At 51.9% G+C, this 21,492-nt stretch overlaps 1 protein-coding gene across 1 annotated transcript; it reads right to left on the bottom strand.

Annotated features, from left to right (window-relative positions):
* Nucleotides 1–5,602: 5,602 nt before the first annotated feature.
* Nucleotides 5,603–19,927, bottom strand: LOC126511644 (2'-5'-oligoadenylate synthase 3-like). Its single transcript, XM_050158926.1, has 11 exons — nt 19,793–19,927; nt 13,632–13,914; nt 12,836–13,029; nt 11,215–11,438; nt 10,742–10,886; nt 9,043–9,098; nt 8,802–8,874; nt 7,924–8,209; nt 6,606–6,773; nt 6,220–6,385; nt 5,603–5,606 (listed from the first exon to the last, which is right to left on the bottom strand). Exons 1-11 carry the CDS (start codon nt 19,925–19,927, stop codon nt 5,603–5,605), a joined length of 1,734 nt encoding a protein of 577 aa, XP_050014883.1.
* Between the last annotated feature and the right edge of the window lie 1,565 nt (nt 19,928–21,492).

The raw sequence follows: 21,492 nt of genomic DNA, 5'->3' as shown, positions 1-21,492 counted from the left end.
CTGGGACACACCACTCCAGAGCCAGAGGTGAACTCCTCCGCAGAGGCCTGATGTGTGTGTCCTTCAGAGCAGGACTGACTTCCTGGTGTCTCTATCTCCTCCATCTGTAGATCAGGGGAACCTGTCTAAAAAATAACCAAACCAGTAATCACTAAGCTAATTTGGTTTGATAGAGGGTGGAGGGTGTCCATGGAGACTGGCCCTTTTCTCCTGTTTACAGTGGCTGGAGCACGCAGTGCCAGGCTGAGCAGTAGAGAAAGAGCCCAGAGAGGCTACTGACTTACTCAAAGACACACAGCATGGCAGGTACTCTGGTAGATATAGGCTTCCTTTCTGCCTTTGGATGAACACGGGGCCCTAAAGAGTCAAGAGTAGCTTCCTAACACACACACACACACACACACACACACACACACTTAAAGTAAAATTTAAAAATAAAATTAAAAACAAGGGGAATTTTGTCAATTCAATATAATTATTTTGTGTTGGTTTTGAGACAGAGCCTTGCTATATAGCCCAAACTGGCCTTGAACTGGTAATCCCCCTGCCTCAGCCTTTCATAAACCATTATTATAGCATCTTCCTTCAGGGTAGGACGGACATTGTGTTTAGCTGTCCTATGTTGCAGATGGTGTCCTGGGAAGCTCACTGGTTTTGCATGTCCCCACAAGCAGAGTCCCGCTGAGTCCTGGACCATCGAGAGTACTGGCCCCCTACAGGAACCCTGAAAGCAGGAGGACTCTCGAAGTTCCTCTAAGTGAGGCCAAGGACAGAAATGACTGCAGGGGACAGACACTAGTGGCTCTCAGGGACCCTGCCTCGGCCTCCTGAGTGCTAGGGTTGTATATGTGCGTCACCTCACCCATTCCTAGCTACGAGGAGCCCTCTGGAACTTCTCCCCAGGGCCATGGCCTGAATAGAGCTCAGAGGATTCACTGCCACCACCATGGTGTCTGCTGTCGGAGATGGAAGGGCTTAGGTCAGCAAGGCCTCTCCGTGCCTAAATAGCTATGACCTCACTCCTCACTCACTCCAGCCACCAGCCACCTCAGTTCTGGAGCCATTTTGGCAAAAGGGTTCAAAGTCTGTGTGGTGGGAAGACGGGCTGGGATACTAGGCCATTGCCCTATCTGTTGCTAGATTCCATGGAAACATAGGTCTCTTCTGGTCACATTTGTCTAGACCAGAGGTTTTCAAGCGGTGGGTCTCAACCCCTCTAGGTCAAACAACCCTTTCACAGTAGCCTAAAATAACTGGGTCACACATATTTCCAATGGTCTTTGGAACATGTCCGCCCACATGCTGGTATGCCCACGGACGAGTACCTAGAACTGTATTAAAGAGTCAAAGCATTAAGAAGGTTGAGAACCACCAGTCTAGAGCTCCGAGGATGTTGTGACCAGCAGCCATCAAGAGACATAATTTGGGGTCTGGTTGGCATTCTCCGTGAGTTGGCTAGGTGAGGTGAAGTTGGGACCAAGCCTTGCCTGGAGCCAAGAGCAGGAGATGCCTCTCACCCAGGCTGGCCACTGTGGGCTAAGCTGAGGAGGCAGGAATGGGCTCCAAGGCTGAAAATACTAGGGAGGCGCTGTCCTCCTGCATCCCGGTTGTTCTGTCCCAACTGCTGTCCAGGGAGAGCCGGGCTGTCTGAGACACTCCTGATGGGGTATGGGCAAGTGCAGCCACCTTCCTCCGTTTCTCATTCTCCTGTGGAAGGATCATTACCATGTCCACCCCTCAGGTGGTCCCTCTGGAGGACCCTGCTGTGGCCACACTGCTCCCGGTATCTGGCACTTGCTTCCTGTGTGCAGGGCTGGGACATTCATAAGGCATGTCTCCCTACCTTCCACCCCCTGGTTCCTAGCTGTCACTTAGACTCAGCTAGGGGATTGGAGGCATTTTCCCATTTAAGACAGATAAGTAGACATTTGTCCTGGAGACAGCCTGGCATCACCCTGGCCCTGGTGGGAATCAGAGGACAAGGGACAAACACTGCCCATCCACAGTCCACCCATAGTGTGGCGAAGGTGAAGATTCTGGAAAATCAGTTTCTGGGTCAAGGGCTTGCTAACCCATCCCTTCCTGTCCCCATCAGGACCCTGTTTCTATTGCATTTGGGAGCATCAGACATCAGGAGGCAGAGGCCTGACCTTTCCTGGGGAGACGCGAACAAATGTCTGTTCAACCTAGACAGGGCACAAAGACTGAGCAAGGAAAAGATGCCAAGTCTCTAGTGGTGAGCTAATGGGTTTATTGGGGTTACTAACGGCATGAGTTGGGGGTTGCAGGGTGTGGGTGACCCCCAAGCACTGCATTATCAAAAAGCCTCAGCCTTCATCGGTGCTGAGTCAGGAAAGCTGTACCCCTGTGCTTCTCACTTACCCTCCCTGTCCTAGGCCCTAGGCACTCCCTCTTGAGGGAGTGGGTGGAACCACAGGAGAGCTTGGGGTCCTTCCTGCTCGTTCTATGTCCCTAAAGCCCAGGTATCACTTGTTTTGCTTATGTCATTATCGTGGCTGTGGACCCGGGTATTCTGTAGCCAGCATCACAACCTCTGCCCCACGATGGCCACGGTCACATTACACGGGGAACATATCTGGACCACAACTGGGAGGGTCTCTGCAGGTGAAGGGATACCAGAGAGGAGTGTGGCTTCTTGGCAGGGCTGGGCTGCTGCTGGTGTGGCTGTGGGGGTGGGGGCAGGACACAGTGAGTGCTGAACAGCAGACTGGCAGAGCCTGAGATGTCTGGATCCTAGGGAGCCTAGCATGGGAGTCAGGGACACTGGGGTGATCAAAGCAGAGGTCAATGAAGCTCCACTAGGTGGGTAAATGGGGGAGGAATGAGAGGGTGGTGGGTGAGCAGGCAATCAGATGGGAGATGGTGTGAGGGGGGCACACACAGACACACATACATATACACACAAACATACATACATATACATACACATGAAGTCACACACAGGCACAATCTAAGACGCATACACAGACACACACAAACACACATGCAGACACAGATACACACCAACAGATACACACAGAACACATGTAGACACACACAGATAAACACACAGACATACACATGCAGACACACAAAGACATATATACATGCAGACATACACAGACATATGTACACACACACACACACACACATCTGGCCCAATACTCCAAGTCTCCCATACTGAGGGCTGGTATCATTTTCTCTCAGCCGATGTGACCACTGATCTTTCTGGACGTCATACAGAAGCCTGTGGGAAGGAAGACATGCTGGTTACCTTAGCATTTCTGCAGAGCTGAGACCACACACGTACAGGTCCTCAGGGGCCATGGGTGGGTCCCGTCCCTCAGAGAGGACCATGTCTGCTCATGACCATGTCCTCCCCCAAAGGATGCTCTTGTCTACCTCAATGCCTCTCACCTTCACCAGCCACGGCTTGATGGGGGTGCCGTCCTTGTCCATGCAGCACAGGGCAGATGTGCAGGCTGCAACGTCCTGGGCAAGCAGGTCCCAGCAGGTATTGCGGCCCAGGTTGCCTGTGGGGTCAGCTGGATCCAGGATGATGGGTCTGCAATTGTACCCAAGGTCAGTCTCATCCCCACAGCGCCCACCTGAGACACTGGCTGGGCTGTTCTCCAGTCCCTAACACTACAGGGGCCAGGGCCAGGACCTCGGGGCTCCTCAGTACCCCAGGTGCACACTCTAGGGCAGGGGTAGAAGAGAAGAGGCGTATGGAGTGGGGTGTGGTGGCAATGCCTGTAATTCCAGCACCCTGGAGGCAGAGGCAGGAAGATTGTGAGTTTGGAGCAACCTGGGCCACACAGTGTATTCTAAAGGGTTGGGGGTGAGGGGACTGGCGAGATCTCTCATTGGTTAAGAGCACTGGCTGCTCTTCCAGAGGACCTGAGTTCAGTTCCCAGCAACCACATGGTGGCTCACAACCTCTGGAACTCCAGTTTCTCCATGGGCACTGCACACACAGTGCACATACATATACGCAGACAAAACACGACACACATAAAATCCTTAGAAGGGAAGGAAGGAAAGGAGGGAGGGAAAAGCAGCTGCACGGGTACCACTTCTTCAGGCTGTATTCATTACTAACCACTCACAGGGCTGCCCTTCCTCCCTGAAGCAGGCATTGCTAATGGATTACAGCCCTGATTCTGCCACTGCCCTTCCCAGCATCCACGGCAGACATCATCAGCTAATATATATCATACACCAGACCCTTTCTCAGGATACACTGCCACTGCCACTGCCCGCAAACAGTCAGTGTAACGTGCATTTCAGGGACAATCCCGCTTATCTCTGTCCCCATTTCAGAGGTGGGCGTGACGGTGAAGGATGACATGTGCTTCTATAACCCGAAGGCTGCTGGTGAGAAGTTGCCAGGTATAAAGAGTGCGAACACCCGATGCCCAGTTGTATCCTAGTTTCCGAGGAATCACAAATGCGCTTGAAGTTTGAGGCGGGATTCTCATGATGCAGCCCAGGCAGACTTTGAATTTGAAGCCCTCTACCCCCAGCCTCATGGTTTCATTTCATTCTCTTATGTGTACCAGTGCTTTGCCTGCATGTGTGTCTGTACACAAACATGTCTAGGGCATGGAAGCCAGAAGAGGGCGTCAGACCCCCAGGAACTGGAATAGGTAGTCACGAGCAACTGTGTGGGTTCCGGGAATGGAACCCAGGTCTCTGCAAGAGCAGCCAGTGCTCTGAACTGCTGAGCCATCTCTTCACACCTTCTACCTCAGCCTCTTGTGATTACAGATGTGTGTCACGGCATCTGGACACTTTTTTTTTTTTTTTTTTTGGACAGGTCTCACATAGCCCAGGCTGGCCTTGAATTGGTTTTGTAGCCAAGGATGACTCTGGACTCCCATTCCTCCTCCACCTCCTCATGAGTGTAAGTTTCACAGCTGTGAACCACCAAGCCCAGTTCATGCAGTGAAGGGGATGGATGCTGGGCAAACCCTCCGTCAGCTAAGCCACGTTCCAGCTCTCACATTAAAAGTAAAAAGCACATGTCTGGCCCAAATCTTGCATGAGGGCCACTCAGACTAGCATGCTATCCGATTTGTCTGCACTTGAGTTGAACTTGGAGTCTTGCATCTATTTCATCTGACAACCACATTTACAGGTGGCCAAGAAACTGACTGACTCTCTCCTCAGGCACTAAAAGTACCACTCTGGGAAGTTGCCCAGTTCCTGAGAGCAGGCCTTGCCCTTTCATCTTCTGCCAATAGGGAGGCAGGAAGTGGATATTGTGGGTCTGAGGTAGAGGAGTCTGGGGGTGACCAAACCTGGGCTTCTGAAGTTGCAGCTTCAGGAAGTCACTGATGGCTTTGTCCTCGGCGTTGTAGTTGATGGTCCAATAGATGCACAGCTGGCGGTGCTGGCCAACCAGCTCCAGCACGGTGCGGAAGCCCTCCGCCATGTTGAACTGGGGATTCTGGCTGCCCTGCTCCCAGGCATACATGGTCAGGAACTCCAGCCCATGCTGGGGTGGCAAGGAGCCCTTCCCCTGGACCATCTTGTTGCACTGGGGAAGCAAGAGAAAGGAGACGTGCTGGTCCATGTTGGCAACACAACAGCTAATGCCTCACCTGGTGGTCAGAGGGGCTCCAGGGATTGACAGGTGCACCCCTAAAGCTTAACTGAGCACCATTGTGTGCCAGGCTACTGGCCAGGCATCACCCTTGGCACAGAGACACAATGTGTTAGCTCAAGAGTGCTTGGGGGCATGTGTGTGTGTGTGTGCTGGGGGTGGGGCTCGGGCTCACGCATTCCAGGCAAGGCTCCTACCAGCCCCTCTCCATGAACTGCACCCCAGCATGCCAGTTCCTTATCATTTTGAGACAGGTTCTTGCTGAGTTGGCCAGACTATCCTTGTGCTCACTCTGTAGCCCAGGCTAGCCCTGACCTTTCAATCTTTCTGCCTCAGCCTCCTACGTAGCTAAGATGAGAAGCCTGCACCAGACCTGGCTCGACCCTGCTTTATGGACCTGCAATCCAAGGTCCTCTGGGTGGAATGTGACTGACCTCACACACTTGCTTGTGGCCAAACACACAACCCTCCTCTTACTCACCCCTCCCCCCTGCTCCCACCATCTCCTCCAAGGAAAATACTCAGGACACAGGTTCTGGGACCCAGCATCGCTGTGAGTGTATGTGTGGGAATTCGGGTGACGGATGCCCCTGTGCCTAACCTGTTGGTACCAGTGCTTCACCAGCCGGATCAAGCTCTTGAGTTTGGTGGGACGGATGCTAATGAAGTCACGCTGCAGCTCCGTGAAGCAGGTAGAGAACTCGCCTGCGTTGCTGTAGCTGTGGATTAGGTCCTTGTAGACCTGGGGATCAGGCCTAGAGCCGGGCCTCAGCTGGCCTGTACAGTGGGAAAAGGTTAGAGTCACTCTGCCGTCTAGGAAGCCTGGGTGAGCCAGTTTTCAAAGCTGGTCTGAGAGACCCTTTGTCTAAGGGTGACCTGAGACCCACTGGGAGGTCACCAGGTTTTAGTGAGGGCATAAGCGTGGCATGATCCATCTTAAAGCCCTCACGAGAGTGGAGTTATTGCCCAGCTTTTTTCCAGCCACCTGCTTGCCCACCATAGAGAAAGTCTTGACTGAGAGTCAGCCTAGGGTGTGGTGTCTCTAACCCCCTCTGATGCCCTCTCAGCCCGCTCAGGTAGGGGGCTCCAATGGTCATTAGACAAAAAGCCTTCTTCAGGTACCAGGGCTGCAGGGGGCAGGGGGACCACAGCTGGCTCTGAAGACCTAAACAGAAGCAGACCAGACCAGTTCATGCAAATAGAACCAGAGCCCACACAGCATCTAGATGCCTGTCTGTCTCACTCAGTATGTGGGTGCTCCAGGGTAAGATTCACACCCCAGGCAGAAGACTGAGGTGCCTACTTAACATATCAAAGTGGACCTGACCTCCAGGTTCTCCAAGAATCCCCAGTTCCTACCTGTTGCAGGGTATGGCTTGCACACCCCACCCTCTGCCCTGAATTCTCCAGCCCAGGGGACTGGGACTGTCCCCCCCCCCAAGGCTTTTCCCTGAATAATCCAGACATTTTGTTTACTTTTTTGTACCTTTGGCGTCCTGGCTGCTGCACCTGACTCCCCTCTCCCTATCTCTTCCCTTCCCCTCTCCCCACAATGCTCAGTTCAGCCTGGTCAAGTCCACTCAGGCCTCTCCCAGATGTCCCTGTCTCTGACTGTGTTCTCCCTTTTATCTACAATAAACTTTCTCCTCCCCCATACCTAGGAGCAGCCATGTCCTTTCCTTTCCTTTCCTTTCCTTTCCTTTCCTTTCCTTTCCTTTCCTTTCCTTTCCTTTCCTTCTTTCTTTCCTTCACTGGAAGCTGATCTTGGGTCCCATGGTGGGCTGAATGAGAACGTCCCCTCACAGGCTTATACATTAAAGTGCTTGGTCACCAGGTGGTGGGACTGTTAGGGAAGGATCAAAGGTGTGGCCTTGTCGGAGGAGGCTTTGAGGTTTCAAACACCCACTCCAGTTCCCAGCTTCCCCATGTCCAGGGATCAGGATGTAAACTCTCAGCTACTTCTCTAGTATTGTCTGCTGCCATACTTTCCTCTATGATGACAATGGACTAATTCTCTGAAACCATAAGCAAGCCCCCAATTAAATGCTTTTTTAAAATAAGAAGAGCTGCCTTGGTCATGGTGTCTCGTTACAGCAATAGAACGGCAGCCAAGACAGGTCCTCTGCAGGCGTAGTACACACTCTTAACCGCCTGGCCAGGTCCTCAGCCCCTCCTCTCCCAGCATCTTGTGGGAACCAAAAGTGGGGCCTTGCCACACACGACAGAAAAGTTGTGATCAATCTCCACATCTCCCATGCCTGTGACATGGATAGGACCGTGCCTGGGACCACTCTGCCTGTGTCCGGGAGCCCCACCGAGGGCGTCAAAGGCTGGCAGCACGTCGAAGTCCACGCTCTGGTCCAGCAGTGTCTGGGATGTCAGGGAGAAGCTGAGCACTCGGGGATTCTTCCTGTTGGAGATCTCAAACTTGACATCGAACTTCTGCTTCTGCTGGCACGCCTCCAGCTGTGCCCGGAACTCTGAGATGACCCCTGCCAGGTGGCTGCCTTGTTCAGAGAACTGGCGGAAGCAGCTGAGGAACACCACAAGGTCGGCATCCGAGCGCCCTTGTAGAGCTGTGCCTTTGGCAGAAGAACCGCCCTGAGGAGGACATGGAAGGTGGCTTGAGCCCTGAGTGCCCTTTGATGTCCCACAGATTGTGTGTGTGTGCGTGTGAGTGTGTGTGTGTGTGTGTGTGTGTGTGTGCATGCGGAGGTCAGAGGTCGACACTGGTGTTTCCACCAATCTCTATTATTATTATCGTTATGATTTTGAGACAAGGTCTCGCTGAGCCTGGAGCTCACCAATCTAGCTGTGCTGACTGACCAGGGAACCCGAGGGGTGGTCTTCTCTCTACTCTGGAGTTTGGGTATCACAGGCAGTCTCCATGATGCCAAGTTCACGCAGTGCTGGGGTTGGAACCCAGGGATTCCTGTATGCCAGTTAAATTCTCTGCCAGCAACGTGTCCTCCAAGAAAAGAGAATCCCCCTTTCTGGAGGTGTAGCACTCCCAAGGGCTGCCACATAAGAAAACAGTTTTGTAGATTTGTATGGAAATCAGATGACTGACTGTTAATAAATTTCTTGTGTTTTTAGTTTAAAAAGAAAGATAAAGGCAGATCCAAGAACCAGAGAAAACAGCCAGCCCTGGTACCCTGTGGATGTCTCTGGATCACGCTGTGCCTGTAAGCACACCGCTCTCCAGCTGAATCAGCCACCTTGTTCCGTTGCTGTAGACATGGACATCACTGGAGCCCACGAGGCGGCTGGAGAGGGGTCCAGCCCACAGGAGTTCCCTCACTTGCAGCTTTCCAGGCCTCACCTTAACCACCTTGAGCACTTTGATGGGAGAATCCCGGAAGCAGTTTTCCTTCAGGAAGGAGCATATAGTATCTACGGCTTTCTTTACTTGATCCAGGAAATGGCAGTCGGGCTAGAGGAATTTGCTGATGTCCAGGTCCCCAGCTGGGGTCTGGTGAAGAAGGGCTGGCTGTAGAAAGAAATGGGCAGTGCTGGCTGAAGCAGGATGCCGGGGAAACCCACGTGTCAGGCTTCAGCATTCCGGAATGATGCTGCTCCCACGGTCTCCCACGTCTCCTGCACCCACGGTCCTTCCCCTCTGACTGGTGTGTCCCTAAGTAACGCAGCAGGGCCTGAGCTCCAGATCTGTTTCTACCACTGACAGGGAGCCTCAGTTTCCCCTCCCCATCTCAGTGGATCTTGTGTGTTAAGCCAATGGAGTAAGATTGTATTGGCTATGGCCTAAGTTTGATTTGTTTTTCAAAGATTCGTACATTGCATGCTGGGTTGTCAGTGGGGGGGGGGGTGCCTTTAAGGTGGAGCCCTGCAGAATGTGCCTCAGGGTNCAGAATGTGCCTCCGGGTGGAGTTGAGATAGTCCTCAGGGAATCCTGAATGAATTCTGACAGGGAGATGTGGCAAGAGCCATGCTGGCCCTACATAGCCCTGTGGCATCTTGTCTCAGAGCATGATGCATTCCTTTGGCACACACTACCCCAGCGGCGACACTGGCCATTGTGCCAGCGCCATCACCTTGATCCACCTTCCCTAGAGAGCTGCCTGGCTTCAGGTCTTTTCTACAGTCACAGAAATGGACTAAGACGGTAGCTGCAGGTGGCTTATGTCTTGGGTTTTCTTCTCCAAGTGCAAAGCCCAAATACTTAACTAGGGCCTTATGTAGAGATGGGACACGGGGAGGATGCTGCTCAGTTTAGTTTTGTCAACTTGACAAGAGCCACAGTCATCTGGGAAGAGGGAACCTCAGCTGAGAAAATGCCACCCTGGCACTGGCCCATAGGCAAGCCTGTGGGCATGTTCCTGAGTAATGATTGACGTGGGAGGACCCAGCCTGCTGGAGGTGGTGCCACCCTGCACAGGCTGTCCTGGTAACCACGAGGAACAAGCCAGTGGGCAGCACTCCTCCGTGGCCTCTGCCTCAGCTCCTGCCTCCAGGTTCCTGCCTTGTCCTCCCTCAGTGGTGGACCGGGAAGTGCGAGTGTGAGCCAAATGCTGTCCCCTCCTCGGGACGCTGTTGGCCATGGTGTTTATCCCACAGAGAAAGCCAACTATGACAGGGAGGCAGCAGAGGGTGGACGGGATGAGAAGCCGGGCTTCAGCCAGGCACATGCTTGGGCCTCAGGGAGCTCGGGGGTGGGGACTGAACCCCAGATAAAGGCAGTTCATTGTATCTGAGTGTCAACAGGGCACGGGCTGAGGTCAGCGCTCCAGAGGAAGGGCAGCTGTCACCGTCAGCATTCCTAGAGACTGGGGAGGTGCATCCTGGCATCAAGAGACATGGAGAGGAGGCTACAGTGCTTACCACCCCAGTGAGCCCACCACCCTGGTGTCCTGTCTCCTTAAAAAAACGAAAAACATAACATTTAATATGTGGCATACGATGCTTGCACCAGGGGTGTGTGTGTGTGTGTGTGTGTGTGTGTGTGTGTGTGTGTGTGCGGCAGATCATCTGTGAAGGTCAGAGGACCACTTGGTGGGGTCAGTTCCCTCTTTCCACTTCCACATGGGTTCCGGGAATGAACTCAGGTTGTTGACCTTGTAGTCAAGCTCTTTCCCCGCAAGGTCATCCCAGTGACCCCAGGGCACCATCTCTTACCATCACATCCCAGGGTGGCACAGGAGTCCCATCTCCACTCTGAAGGCAAACTTGTGACTCCAGAGCTGCTGCCTCCCGAGCTAACAGTTCCCAGCTGCCCTGGCCCACGTTCCAGGTGGGGTCCACAGGGTCCAGGATTAGAGGCCTGGGGACAAAGCAGATGGAGGTGGGGAGGTACAGTCAGCGATGAGCAGCTGGGAGGGGCCGAAAGGAACATTAGATGGAGTCCAAGCCAACTGCCTCAATCAGAGAGCTCTTGGGCCAATTAACTCTAATGACGTTTAACTGTGCTAATCAAATGGGCTCTGGAGTTTTTGGGGGCATCCAATGTACCTGCTTCCTCATCACAATGCAGAGGCAAGTGGGGAGGGTGGGATAGGTGAACCAAAGCCCACCATGGCTCCTCCTGGGTACTCAGACTCCAGGAGGGAGGCAGAAGATGGCATTGAGGTGGGCGCTGGGGAAGTATGCACCTGGCTTTCTGAAGCTGGCTGAGAAGATGCGCTCTGAGGGCCGGGTCCTGTATGCTGTAGTTGACTATCCAGTAGACACAGAGTGACCGATACTGCTGGACCAGCCTCAGGACAGTCCGCAGGCCTTCAGCCATGCTGAACCCCGGTTTCCCACAGCCTTGCTCCCAGGCAAAGATTGTCAGGAGCTCCAGGGCATAGGCTGGGGGCAGAGCAGCACCTGCTGCCTCTCCTCCTTTATCTCGAGAGGCAACCTGTCATCCAAGCAGAGATCAGTCAGGGTGGCCACCTGGAGGCTGGCTCTTGGGACTTAGAAAGAAGCAGGGGGTGTGTAAAACAGAACCTCAGAAGAACTGGGTGGCAGAGACTCCCTGGATAATGCTTTGTGTTTTACAGATTGGGGAAACTGAGATCTGGAGGGGGCTTGTGACTTGTCCCAGGTCAGACCGTGAATTGGGGAGCTCAGATTTGGGTGAGACCTCCCTCAAGGAGTATGAGGAGCTGTATGGGAATGGGGGCTGCAATCTGTCCATCATAGTATCTCATCACCCTCAGGCGACAAGCGTGGGCTCTGGCAGGTGCGTGTTGAACACACAGAGGTTGTGGACTAAGGTCCACCTACAGGGCTGCTGCACTGACCAGAACGCCTGCGACTCCGAGGAGGTTGCAATGCTGCAGGTCCAGAACCAAGGTTTATCTTTAGCACCCTTGCCCAACTCTGGGTCTGACTTGGCATCCTTATGACTGTTCCGCAGAACCTTTCGGGATTTGTTGATTTAACAGCTAGCTTCCACCAGCCCAAAGGCTAAAACTGTTATCAACAGCATAGGAGGCTATAGCAGAGCTAACCCTGTTTGCAGTTACCCACCGCTGTATTTCAGAACTGTTTGATTTATGCCTTTTATTTTCTTTTTGTAGTATTTTTGAGACAGGGTCTCTCTATGTAAGGTTACTCACAGAGATCCGCCTACCTCTGCCTCCTGAGTGCTGCGTTAAAGGTGTGTGTCACCACACCTGACTTAGGCTTTCTTTATTCTGTTCCCATGAAATAACTGTCCCCATGGAACCTGGAATTTGGTGACCTAATCCTGGTTGCTCGTATTCCAGTCCAGGTTATACTTTTATCCCCTCTGAGGGGAGACCTGGTTTTTGTTCTTGTCAGTGGCATGAATGCAAGTTAGCCTTCAGAAGAGGAGGTTCTAGAAGCTGCTAGGGTGCAGCACAACTTAAAAAGAGGTGGTGATGGGGACCATCGTAGGCACTTGGAGGTAATGACCCCCCCTCTCATTTTTCTCATCCACCTGTGAGGTTTCAGACTGACATAAGGTAATGGGGAGGAATGAGTGTCAGGACCCAGTAGAGAAATTAATATGCCTGGTGACATTCAAATTCAACTATTTCCATGACAAATGATTCTTAAAGACAATCCACAGACTGGGAGAACACATTCACATTACTATAAATAAATAAGGATCAACATTCACAATATGTAAAGAGCACTAGTGAACCAACAAGAAGTCAGCTCACAAAAGAAAACCATAGACAAAGAACATAGCAAGTGCGTCCTGGAAAGACAATAAAAACGGTCACTAAGAAGATAAACCAACCAGTCTGCAGGCGGGACCCAGCCAAGCGGCCTCACCTGGCGGTACCAGTGTTTGACCAGCAGGATTAAGTTCTTAAGCTTGATTGGACGAGTGTTCACAAAGTCCCTTCGGAGTTCTGTGAAGCAGGCTGCGTGCTCCCCATCCCGGCAGCCACTGCTGAGGAGGGAGGAGTATACCTCAGGTGTGGGCTTGACTCCAGAGCGGGGCTGTCCTGAGGGCAGCAAGGGAGGCGGGTTAGGAAGGACACTGGGCACTGAGCTCAACCTGGGAGGGCAGTGGCTTGAGGAGACAGTGGGTTGGATACAGGGGTGTGAGGGCCTGAGAGGAAGAATGGGTTTCAAGGTGGCTGAACAGAGAGAAGTTTCCGGCTAAGTCAGAGATGCTGGGGCCTGCCTGTTGTGGTCAGGAGCTGGTCTCAGCGAAGAACAGGCGACTATGGCCTGCAGCTTGTCCCCACTCTCAGCTGCAGATGGAGGCGTATTTTGGAATAAGTCAAAGTCTAGCTGGAACATGTCTGAGAATTCAAAATTCTCATAAAGAGAACATTTTCATCAGCCCCTTGTTCACATAAGTCTTAGTTTTCAGGGCTGAGGGACAAGCACTGAGCTCAGGACCACAGACCAGCAGGACCAGGCCTTCCTGATTCCTGTGGTGTCTAAACTGGATATATTTAGGCAAGAAAGTTAGGTTCAGAGAGGGTTTAGGGGCCTTTCTTAGGTCACACAGAAAGTGGGTGGAAGGTCAGAATGCAGCAACCTATCTTTCTCCTAACCATGGCTCCTCCAACTCTGAATCAGGCCGAGGACCTCTCACCCAGCACATCAAAGGCAGGCACCAGGCTAACATCCATCCAGTTTTCCTGATCTGCTGACATCAGCCAGAACTGCAAGACGCCAGTCGCCTTTGGCTCAGAAAACTGAAAGGTCAGTCCAGGCCCAGGGTGGTGTCCCCAGGACTCCAGCAACGCCCGCATGGCACCCAGGGTCTCTGTGCATCTGGTCTTCTGGTCCCCAAAGCTCCTGAAGCAGTTGAGGAAGACAACAAGTTCTGCATCACAGCCACCCCTGAGAGCTGTGCCCCGGGCATAGGCTCCTCCCTGTGAAGAGAAAAGACAGCTGGGGACCTCACGAAGGACGGGGTGGGCCGTGTGGGCTGAGGAGGCAGCTCTCTGCATCCAACACTGCCACACCAACTCCAGTGTCGTCTGTGTGACATGACATATGTCATTATGCCAGATGGGAGCTACGTGTCCCATGGGACTAGGCTTCCTGGAGGTCAATGGCAGACAGCCTGGTATTAGCCACAGCTGAGGCATAGACGGGTTTCTCGATTAGCTGGCTATGCGGGATATGAGCTTTGCACAATCTCTTTTATAATAATGATAGTCTTTATATATACAAGACAAGGATTGTCTCTTCAGGAACAGCTCTGGAATAGGGAAGCACAGTATGGGAATGTATAAGACTACAGAAGAACCTTTGTCATACACAGGGTGTATGATGAGCAAGGGAATAGATGGGTTAATGTTGATGGACAAAGACTGTTATATTATACTTTCAACTTTATGGATAGGCTTGCTAGATCCCAACCCCCATGATGTCTGCTGCATAAAAAGGCACTAAAAAGTATAGTTCAGCAGGTGCAGAGAACTGATTAGGTATATTTGGTCACTAGATGAAATAAAGGGTTAGGAAGAGGAAGGGCCATGATAGCGATAATGAGACAGAAACTTTCTGTTCATAAGATGAAACCACTTGCCTGAGGTTTACAGTTCCAAGGACAAGATTTCCTCTAAGGATGCTTTATGTCTAACGCCTGTTCCTGATAATATACTTTTCTTAAATATTGCTGATGTGACTAAAAGAAACTTTCATACTGTGCCAACCAACACATGACCTTCTGATTTGTTCTTTGAATACTATATAATGAAAACATGAATTCAGTAAAATTGCAGCAGATTCCAACCACTCTCTTGTGTGTTGTGTCTGTCATTCGCCGAACTTATGCCTTCCTGTTACCAAGACCCTGCTTCTCCCACGGTCTGAGTGGCTCCCCTGAGCGGGTCCGTGGCACAACACCAGGCAGAACCCGGGTCCTGCTCACAGCAGCCAGGCCTGAGATCTGGAAGAAGGGACTTCAATCTGTAAACGTGTGATTGTCATTTGATGCTAGGCACCAGCCCCCACCTGTTCCTTTTCTATTTTACAAAGATTTTCATTTCATGTGTGTGAGTGTTTTGTTGTACATATGTATGTGTGGTGCATGTGTGCCCAGAGTCCACAGAGCCAAGAGGAGGAGTGCTGGATCCTTTAGAACGGAAATTACATTCAGTTGGGAGCTGCCAGGTGGGTGGTAGGAACTGAACCCAGGTCCTCTGCAAAACACAGCCAGAGCTATGAACCCCCCAAGCTGTCTCTGCAGGTCCCTTTTCCATTTTCACATGTGTGCATATTTGCAATGTGTGGGCACACACGCATGTGGACATGTGTGTGCCTGGGGACGCACTACGTTGATGTCAGGAATCGTCCCCGGTCACTCCTCCGCTTTACTCACCGAGGCAGAGTCCCTGGATCAAACCCAGTCCTCGCCAATATGGCTAGTCTTGATGGCCTGCTTGCTCTGAGGATCCTGTCTCTCCCTTCAGAGACAGGGATTATGTAGTCTCTGGGGATTTGAACTCTAGCCCTCATGCTTGTGTGGCAAATGCTTTAACCACTGAGCTGCCCCTCCAGGCTCCATTCTCAGTCCTTTCAAAACGGAACCAAGTGTGGTTGGGTACGTTCACGCTCACTGTAGCACAAGCATAGAAGTGTGCTGTGACAGGCCTAGTGTTTCCGGTGGTTTGATGTCAGACTTCCGGCCTGAGGACCCAGGAAGGACACTTCCACACCCTGTGCCCTGTGCCCTACATCTGCCACACGTTATCTGTTCCCAGAGCACAGCCACCCTGGTGTGGCCACGTATGGTGGCAGATACAGGTGCTTGAGCCTGACCACAGGATGAGAATCAGATTGTGGTACAGGTCCCAACCCTGAGGCCCTTGTCATTGCAACGATGACTCCAGGCCCCTCACTGCTGTGTGGAGGGCAACTCACCCTCCCTAAGGACGCTGGGATCCTCACCTCACAAGGAAAAAAATGGGAAAACTGGGAGGGGATGCTTCCATCTCCCGTTCGTCAAGTCAAAAGCAGAGACTGAGGTCTCAGCTGTCCCCAGTGGCGCAGGGAGAGGATCTTTTTCCTCCCATAGGGTATTGGGTTCAATTTTGGTTTTCAAACCCATACCATGGGGAGTTTAAAGAGGCATTGACCCACGAACCCTGTTCCTTCCACCTCTACCCCTGTCCTCTCTGTGTGATTGAAAAGAAAATTTCTAGCCCAGTGGGGGTGGCCTGTGCTGGCCTGTGGTGGCCTGTGGTAGCCTGTGGTGGCCTGTGCTGGCCTGTGGTGGCCTGTGGTGGCCTGTGGTGGCCTGTGATGGCCTGTGGTGGCCTGTGGTGGTCTGTGATGGCCTGTGGTGGTCTGTAGTGTTCCACCTTCCTAACCCCAGTACTGAGGGGACATGATAGATCTAAAATATTCACTTTCTAGAGCAGGTAACTGTGTCCCAGAGGACAGGCAGTTTGCACTGCAGATGCTTCAGGGACTGCTGGTCACCTGAGATAGGGGCCCATTCTGACATCGATCCTGAGGTCTGTGACTCCCAAACCCTGTGCCTTCCTTCTTGACTTTTTGGCCAAGCTGGGAACCACAGCATTCCAAGACCCCTTTCAGTGGGGGAGAGATGCCCCTGAAACTCAGTGTGGGCAGGGAGTGGACAGCAGGAGCCAGAAGATAGAAGCCGGAACAGTCCCCCTTGGGACACTGGAAGGGACCAGCCCGCTCATGTGTTGACCTGGGTCTCCTTATTCTCCACTGTCAGTCTGCCGCAGGCATATTTACACACTCTGTCCCTGCAGCCCCGGGGAATGGACCAGTCCCCTTGCCATCTCCCTGGCTCTCTGTACCTCCCCCCGACTCCTTTGCTATGTTTCTTCTGGTTTTTAATCCACCTCTGGGTCTCTGCACAGCTGCTCCCAGGGCCTTGCATGCTCTTCCACATCAGCATTTGGTTGGAGGTTCTGTGTGCTCTTGTCCTTGGCTAAGACGTTCCTTCCTGGGGTAGCAACTCAGGAGCAATTTCTAGTTTCCAGGCTGAGTAAGATACCCTGCTTCTCCCTTCTCCAGGATCTTGTCCTGAGGAAGGGGAGAAAGAAAGAGAAGGAAAGCCATGGTCGTGGGGGTGTGGGGGTTAAGATTCTGCAAGGCTGAATAACTAAGTAGAACTTTGGGAGGGAGCGTTGGGATGTTGCAGATCCAGAGCTGAATTATCATGGGCTTTCTTCAGTCAGTCGTTGAAGTCAGTTGTTGGCCACCCCCGTGTCTGGTTTACATCCTTGGAACCATCCTGCCAAACCCTTGGAATGTGTCTGACAGTGGTACATGTGTTTTAATCTCAACACTCAGAAGGCAGAGGCAGGAGGATTTCTGGTGACCTGATGCCAGCCTGGTTACGTAGGACAGTCTGGGCTACTGTAGAGACTGCCTCTAAAACAATAACAAAAATCCTTGCAAGAGCCAGGTAGCTGCTTCCTGACCCCTGTGGGATGGAGCACCTGCTGCTTCCCTGCCCAGGGCCAGGTCAGGCAGGATGTAAAGGGTCTGGTTTAAGGTCACGGCCTCTAGCAGGGTTGAGACCCTGGATCCAGACCAGTTGGGCTCTGACACACAGGCAGGGAGGCTTAGGCATGATACCACAGTGCAGAGAAGGAGCTGTGTGCACACACGTATGTGCCAGGGTGGCATGATACCACAGTGCAGAGAGGGAACTGTGTGCACACATGTATGTGCCAGGGTGGCATGATACCACAGTACAGAGAGGGAACTGTGTGCACACACATATGTGCCAGGGTTTGTATGAAGATTGGCCAACTGGGACGTCTCACCCTAGGGGTCAAAGTCAGCAGCAGGACATTCTTTTTGAGCTGGTGTGTGTCAGCATGTGGGGCTCATCTGGTAACTTCCGGTCAAGGCTTCCTGTCCTCTATGTCTGATTTCGCTGCAGGAACACCACCCTCTTCCCAGGTGCTTGAACGTTCACAGGTCTGGGTTCTGTTTCCTCAGCAGTCAGGAGGTTGGAGTGAACCCTGGCCCTGGGGACTCTGCCTGTGAACTGTCCTGTCATGATCCCCTCCTGTTCACACCCACAGTGCCTCCTGGAACCCCCTATATCTCAGATATGGAGTCCCTGGTCCCTGGTTGGTTAGCGATATTTAGGCAATGGGGGGAGGGCACCAGGAGGAGGGGCCTCACGGAAGGACTTTAGGCTATTAGGGAGCATGGTCTCAAAGAAGGTATATGAATCTCCATAGCAACAGAACAAATGTTGGAAAGTAATATGAGAAAAGACCTGAGAGATGCCCACAGGGAGAGAATGGACCCTTAACGTCACCTGCGAGCCTGGTGCTTGGTGTGATGTCACAAATGGAGCTGAGCAAAGGGCAGGTAGAGCCTTGACTTTTTCTGAGGTTGGGGGTTGGCCTTGAACTCACAAAGATCCTCCTGCCTCTGCCTCCCCAGTGCTGGGATTAAAGCTGTGCACCACCATCTGAGCAGTGACTTTTGTTGTTCTCAGATTTCTGCAAGGCCAGGGTGGGCATGGGGCTCGGTTGGCAGAGTGCTTGTCCAGGGCTTAACAGTGTGGGGCTCGGTTGGCAGAGTGCTTGCCCAGGGCTTAACAGTGTCAAACTCTGGGCTCCATATAAGCTCACATGGCATGTGCACGCACACACACAAACACACACACACACACTGAGGCATGTGTGTGCATGCACACGAGATTCTAGAACTGAGTGCATGTTTTGTACAGTCCATTCATTTGTCAGACAGATGAGGAAACCATGACTTCCTGTCATGTCCTGACAGGAAAACCACTCTCCTAGCCTGATGTTTAACACACCAGAAGACCACCTCTTGCTTCCCCTGTGTTCCAGAATCTTCTAGCTATCAGACTCACCTTGAGATTCTTAAAGCCAGCTGAGTAGGCTATCCTCCCTCTTCCTTTTGAGACAGTATTTATGTGTACATAGCCTAGGCTAGCCTTGAACTCCTAATCCTTAGACCTTGGCCTTCCAAATTCTGAAATTACAAATATGTATAGGGACACCTGGCTGCTGCTCATTATTATTATTATTATTATTATTATTATTATTATTATTATTATGTTATATCTCTTTGACACACACACAGGAGGGCATGGAAGTGGTAAAGATGAGCTGGGCATTGTGGCACACTATAATCCCAGCATTCTGGGGACTGAGGCAGGAGGATTGCTGTGAGTTGAAGGATAACCTGGCCTATTTGGCTATGAGACCCCATTCAACAACTAAAAGTGTCACTGACATGGTTCAGAGGATGCAGGGGTTTGTTGCCAAGTCTGATGGCCTAAGTTTGATCCTGGGACCCACATGGTGGAAGGAGAGAGAGCCGACTCTTGGAAGTTGTCCCCTGGCCCCACATGTTCACACACATGAAATAAAGGCAATAATATATTTTAAAGTATAATTTTCTTGGTCCTCACCCAGATCTGCTCAGGACCCTCAGCGGGGCTCTTGCTGTCCCGTCCTAGCCCTTATGTGAAGGGTCTTCAGCATCGCATCCCTCAGGCAAGGTCAGTGTTAGGTTTCTATTGCTGTGAGAGTCACCATAACCATAGCAACTCTTATAAAGGAAAATATTTAATTGGAGTGGCTTGCTTGCATTTCAGAGGTTCGGTCCAACATCATGATGGGGAGCATGGTGGCATGCAGGCCGACAAGGTGCTGGCTCATCATCTTCCAGCCACAACATTCCAGGTGAACAACACTGTTCAATCTTTCTGTCCTTAAAGTCATCAACAGTCTTACCCATCTGTGAATCCTACCAATAAGGACGGGCCTGGCAAGATACAGCCATGGGTGCAACAGTGGCATGGATATTATGGGGGTCACTGGCCACGCTCTGACTGGATTTGAGGGCCACGCCACGAGAGGAAACTCCAACCTGGTTCTGCACATCTGGTTGAGAACCCATGGCTGAGAGCTCAAAGGCCCCAGGGATGAACCTACTGGAGCTATCCTGACAAATGGACACAGTATCAGGCTACCCTCTGCATCTCTGCTCCTGTGGACGGGTGCAGCTCTCTGACGTCAGCAGAGAGGTCTCTCTGTGCGGTGGATGGTGGTTATACAGAGTTACAACTGAAGCAGGGAACAGGGTCTGTGGAGTGCTCAGCCACAAGCGGGGCGTCTGTATTGCACCCCCTCCTCTCATGGCTCAGGGGACATAGAGAAAGAGGGGATGGAAAGATCGGACGGTGGGAGAAGACTGGGGCAGATCAGAGTCTTCTGGACACAGCAGGACAGCTGCCACTGTGAAGTCACACAGCTGTGGTAGCCTGAACAAGGTCAAGAGGATCAACGTTCTAGCCTGGATGGGAGGGGCACTCACACACCCTCTCCCTTGATGAGGAGCCATTGGCAGTGGTGGCCATTAGTGCACAGAGAGTGTCGTGGGGATCCTATGGTTGGGATGAAACACAGTGACCAAGAGCAACTTGGGGAGGAAAGAGTTTATTTCACTCACAGTTCCCTGTCACAGTTCATCATCAAAGGCAGTCAGAGTAGGAACTCACAAAGGGCAGCAACCTGGAGGCAGGAGCTGATGCAGAGGCCTTGGAGGGTGCTGCTTCCTGGTTACAGTCCACGATGATGGAGGCATTTCTTCAGTTGAAGTTCCTGCCTCCCAGACAACTGGCTTGTGTCAACTTGGCATTAACCCAACCAAGACAGAGTTCATTTTCCTTAGGGGTGTGGTCGCTGGCAAGTTGCCCACATTCCCATGCATGTACTCACACCCGTGTGTATATAAGAAGCATTAACTGGGTTCACTGGTTTACTCACTAAAGTTACATGAAGTTATGAGGGGAGTTGGGGGGACCATGAGCTGTGAAGGGGTAAGGGGAGGGTGAATTTGATAAAAATACATTGCTGTATATTATGAAAATTTCACACATATTTTTCAAAATGTACAGGAAGATTCTTAATTCCACTTTTTGTTTTTCATCGTCCAAGAGGCACAAGTAACCTCCTGCAGAGCTGGTCAGTTCCTTCCAAGGGGCTCGTGAGGAATAGTAGTGTGTGCCCAGCAGCAGCTGCACATGTGGCCAAGAGGGTTAACCCTTGTGACCTGTGCACTCCCTGGCTCAGTCAGGCTTGCCAGGGGCGTTGGCCTCATTGGCTGAGTGATATGTCATATCTCTTTGACACACACACAGGAGGGCATGGAAGTGGTACAGATGAGCTGGGCATTGTGGCACACTATAATCCCAGCATTCTGGGGACTGAGGCAGGAGGATTGCTGTGAGTTGAAGGATAACCTGGCCTATTTGACTGTGAGACCCCATTCAACAACTAAAAGTGTCACTGACATGGTTCAGAGGATGCAGGGGTTTGTTGCCAAGTCTGATGGCCTGAGTTTGATCCTGGGACCCACATGGTGGAAGGAGAGAGAGCCGACTCTTGGAAGTTGTCCCCTGGCCCCACATGTTCACACACATGAAATAAAGGCAATAATATATTTTAAAGTATAATTTTCTT

The sequence above is a fragment of the Alexandromys fortis genome, unplaced genomic scaffold, assembly GCF_014885135.2.
Source record: "Alexandromys fortis isolate MF-2015 unplaced genomic scaffold, M_Fortis_MF-2015_v1.1 scaffold_90, whole genome shotgun sequence".
Taxonomy (NCBI): Eukaryota; Metazoa; Chordata; class Mammalia; order Rodentia; family Cricetidae; genus Alexandromys; species Alexandromys fortis.
Note: the sequence above shows the minus strand (reverse complement) of the source record. Positions and strands in the feature narration are given on the sequence as shown.

Coding starts and splice junctions, on each gene's coding strand:
- LOC126511644 (XM_050158926.1), bottom strand. CDS start 19,927: ATGGGTTCTCAACCAGATGTGCAGAACCAGGTTGGAGTTTCCTCTCGT. Junction 8,875..9,042: donor GACATCAGCAAATTCCTCTA/GCCCGACTGCCA, acceptor ACCCCTCTCCAG/CCGCCTCGTGGGCTCCAGTG. Junction 8,210..8,801: donor TGATTCAGCTGGAGAGCGGT/GTGCTTACAGGC, acceptor TGTCCTCCTCAG/GGCGGTTCTTCTGCCAAAGG.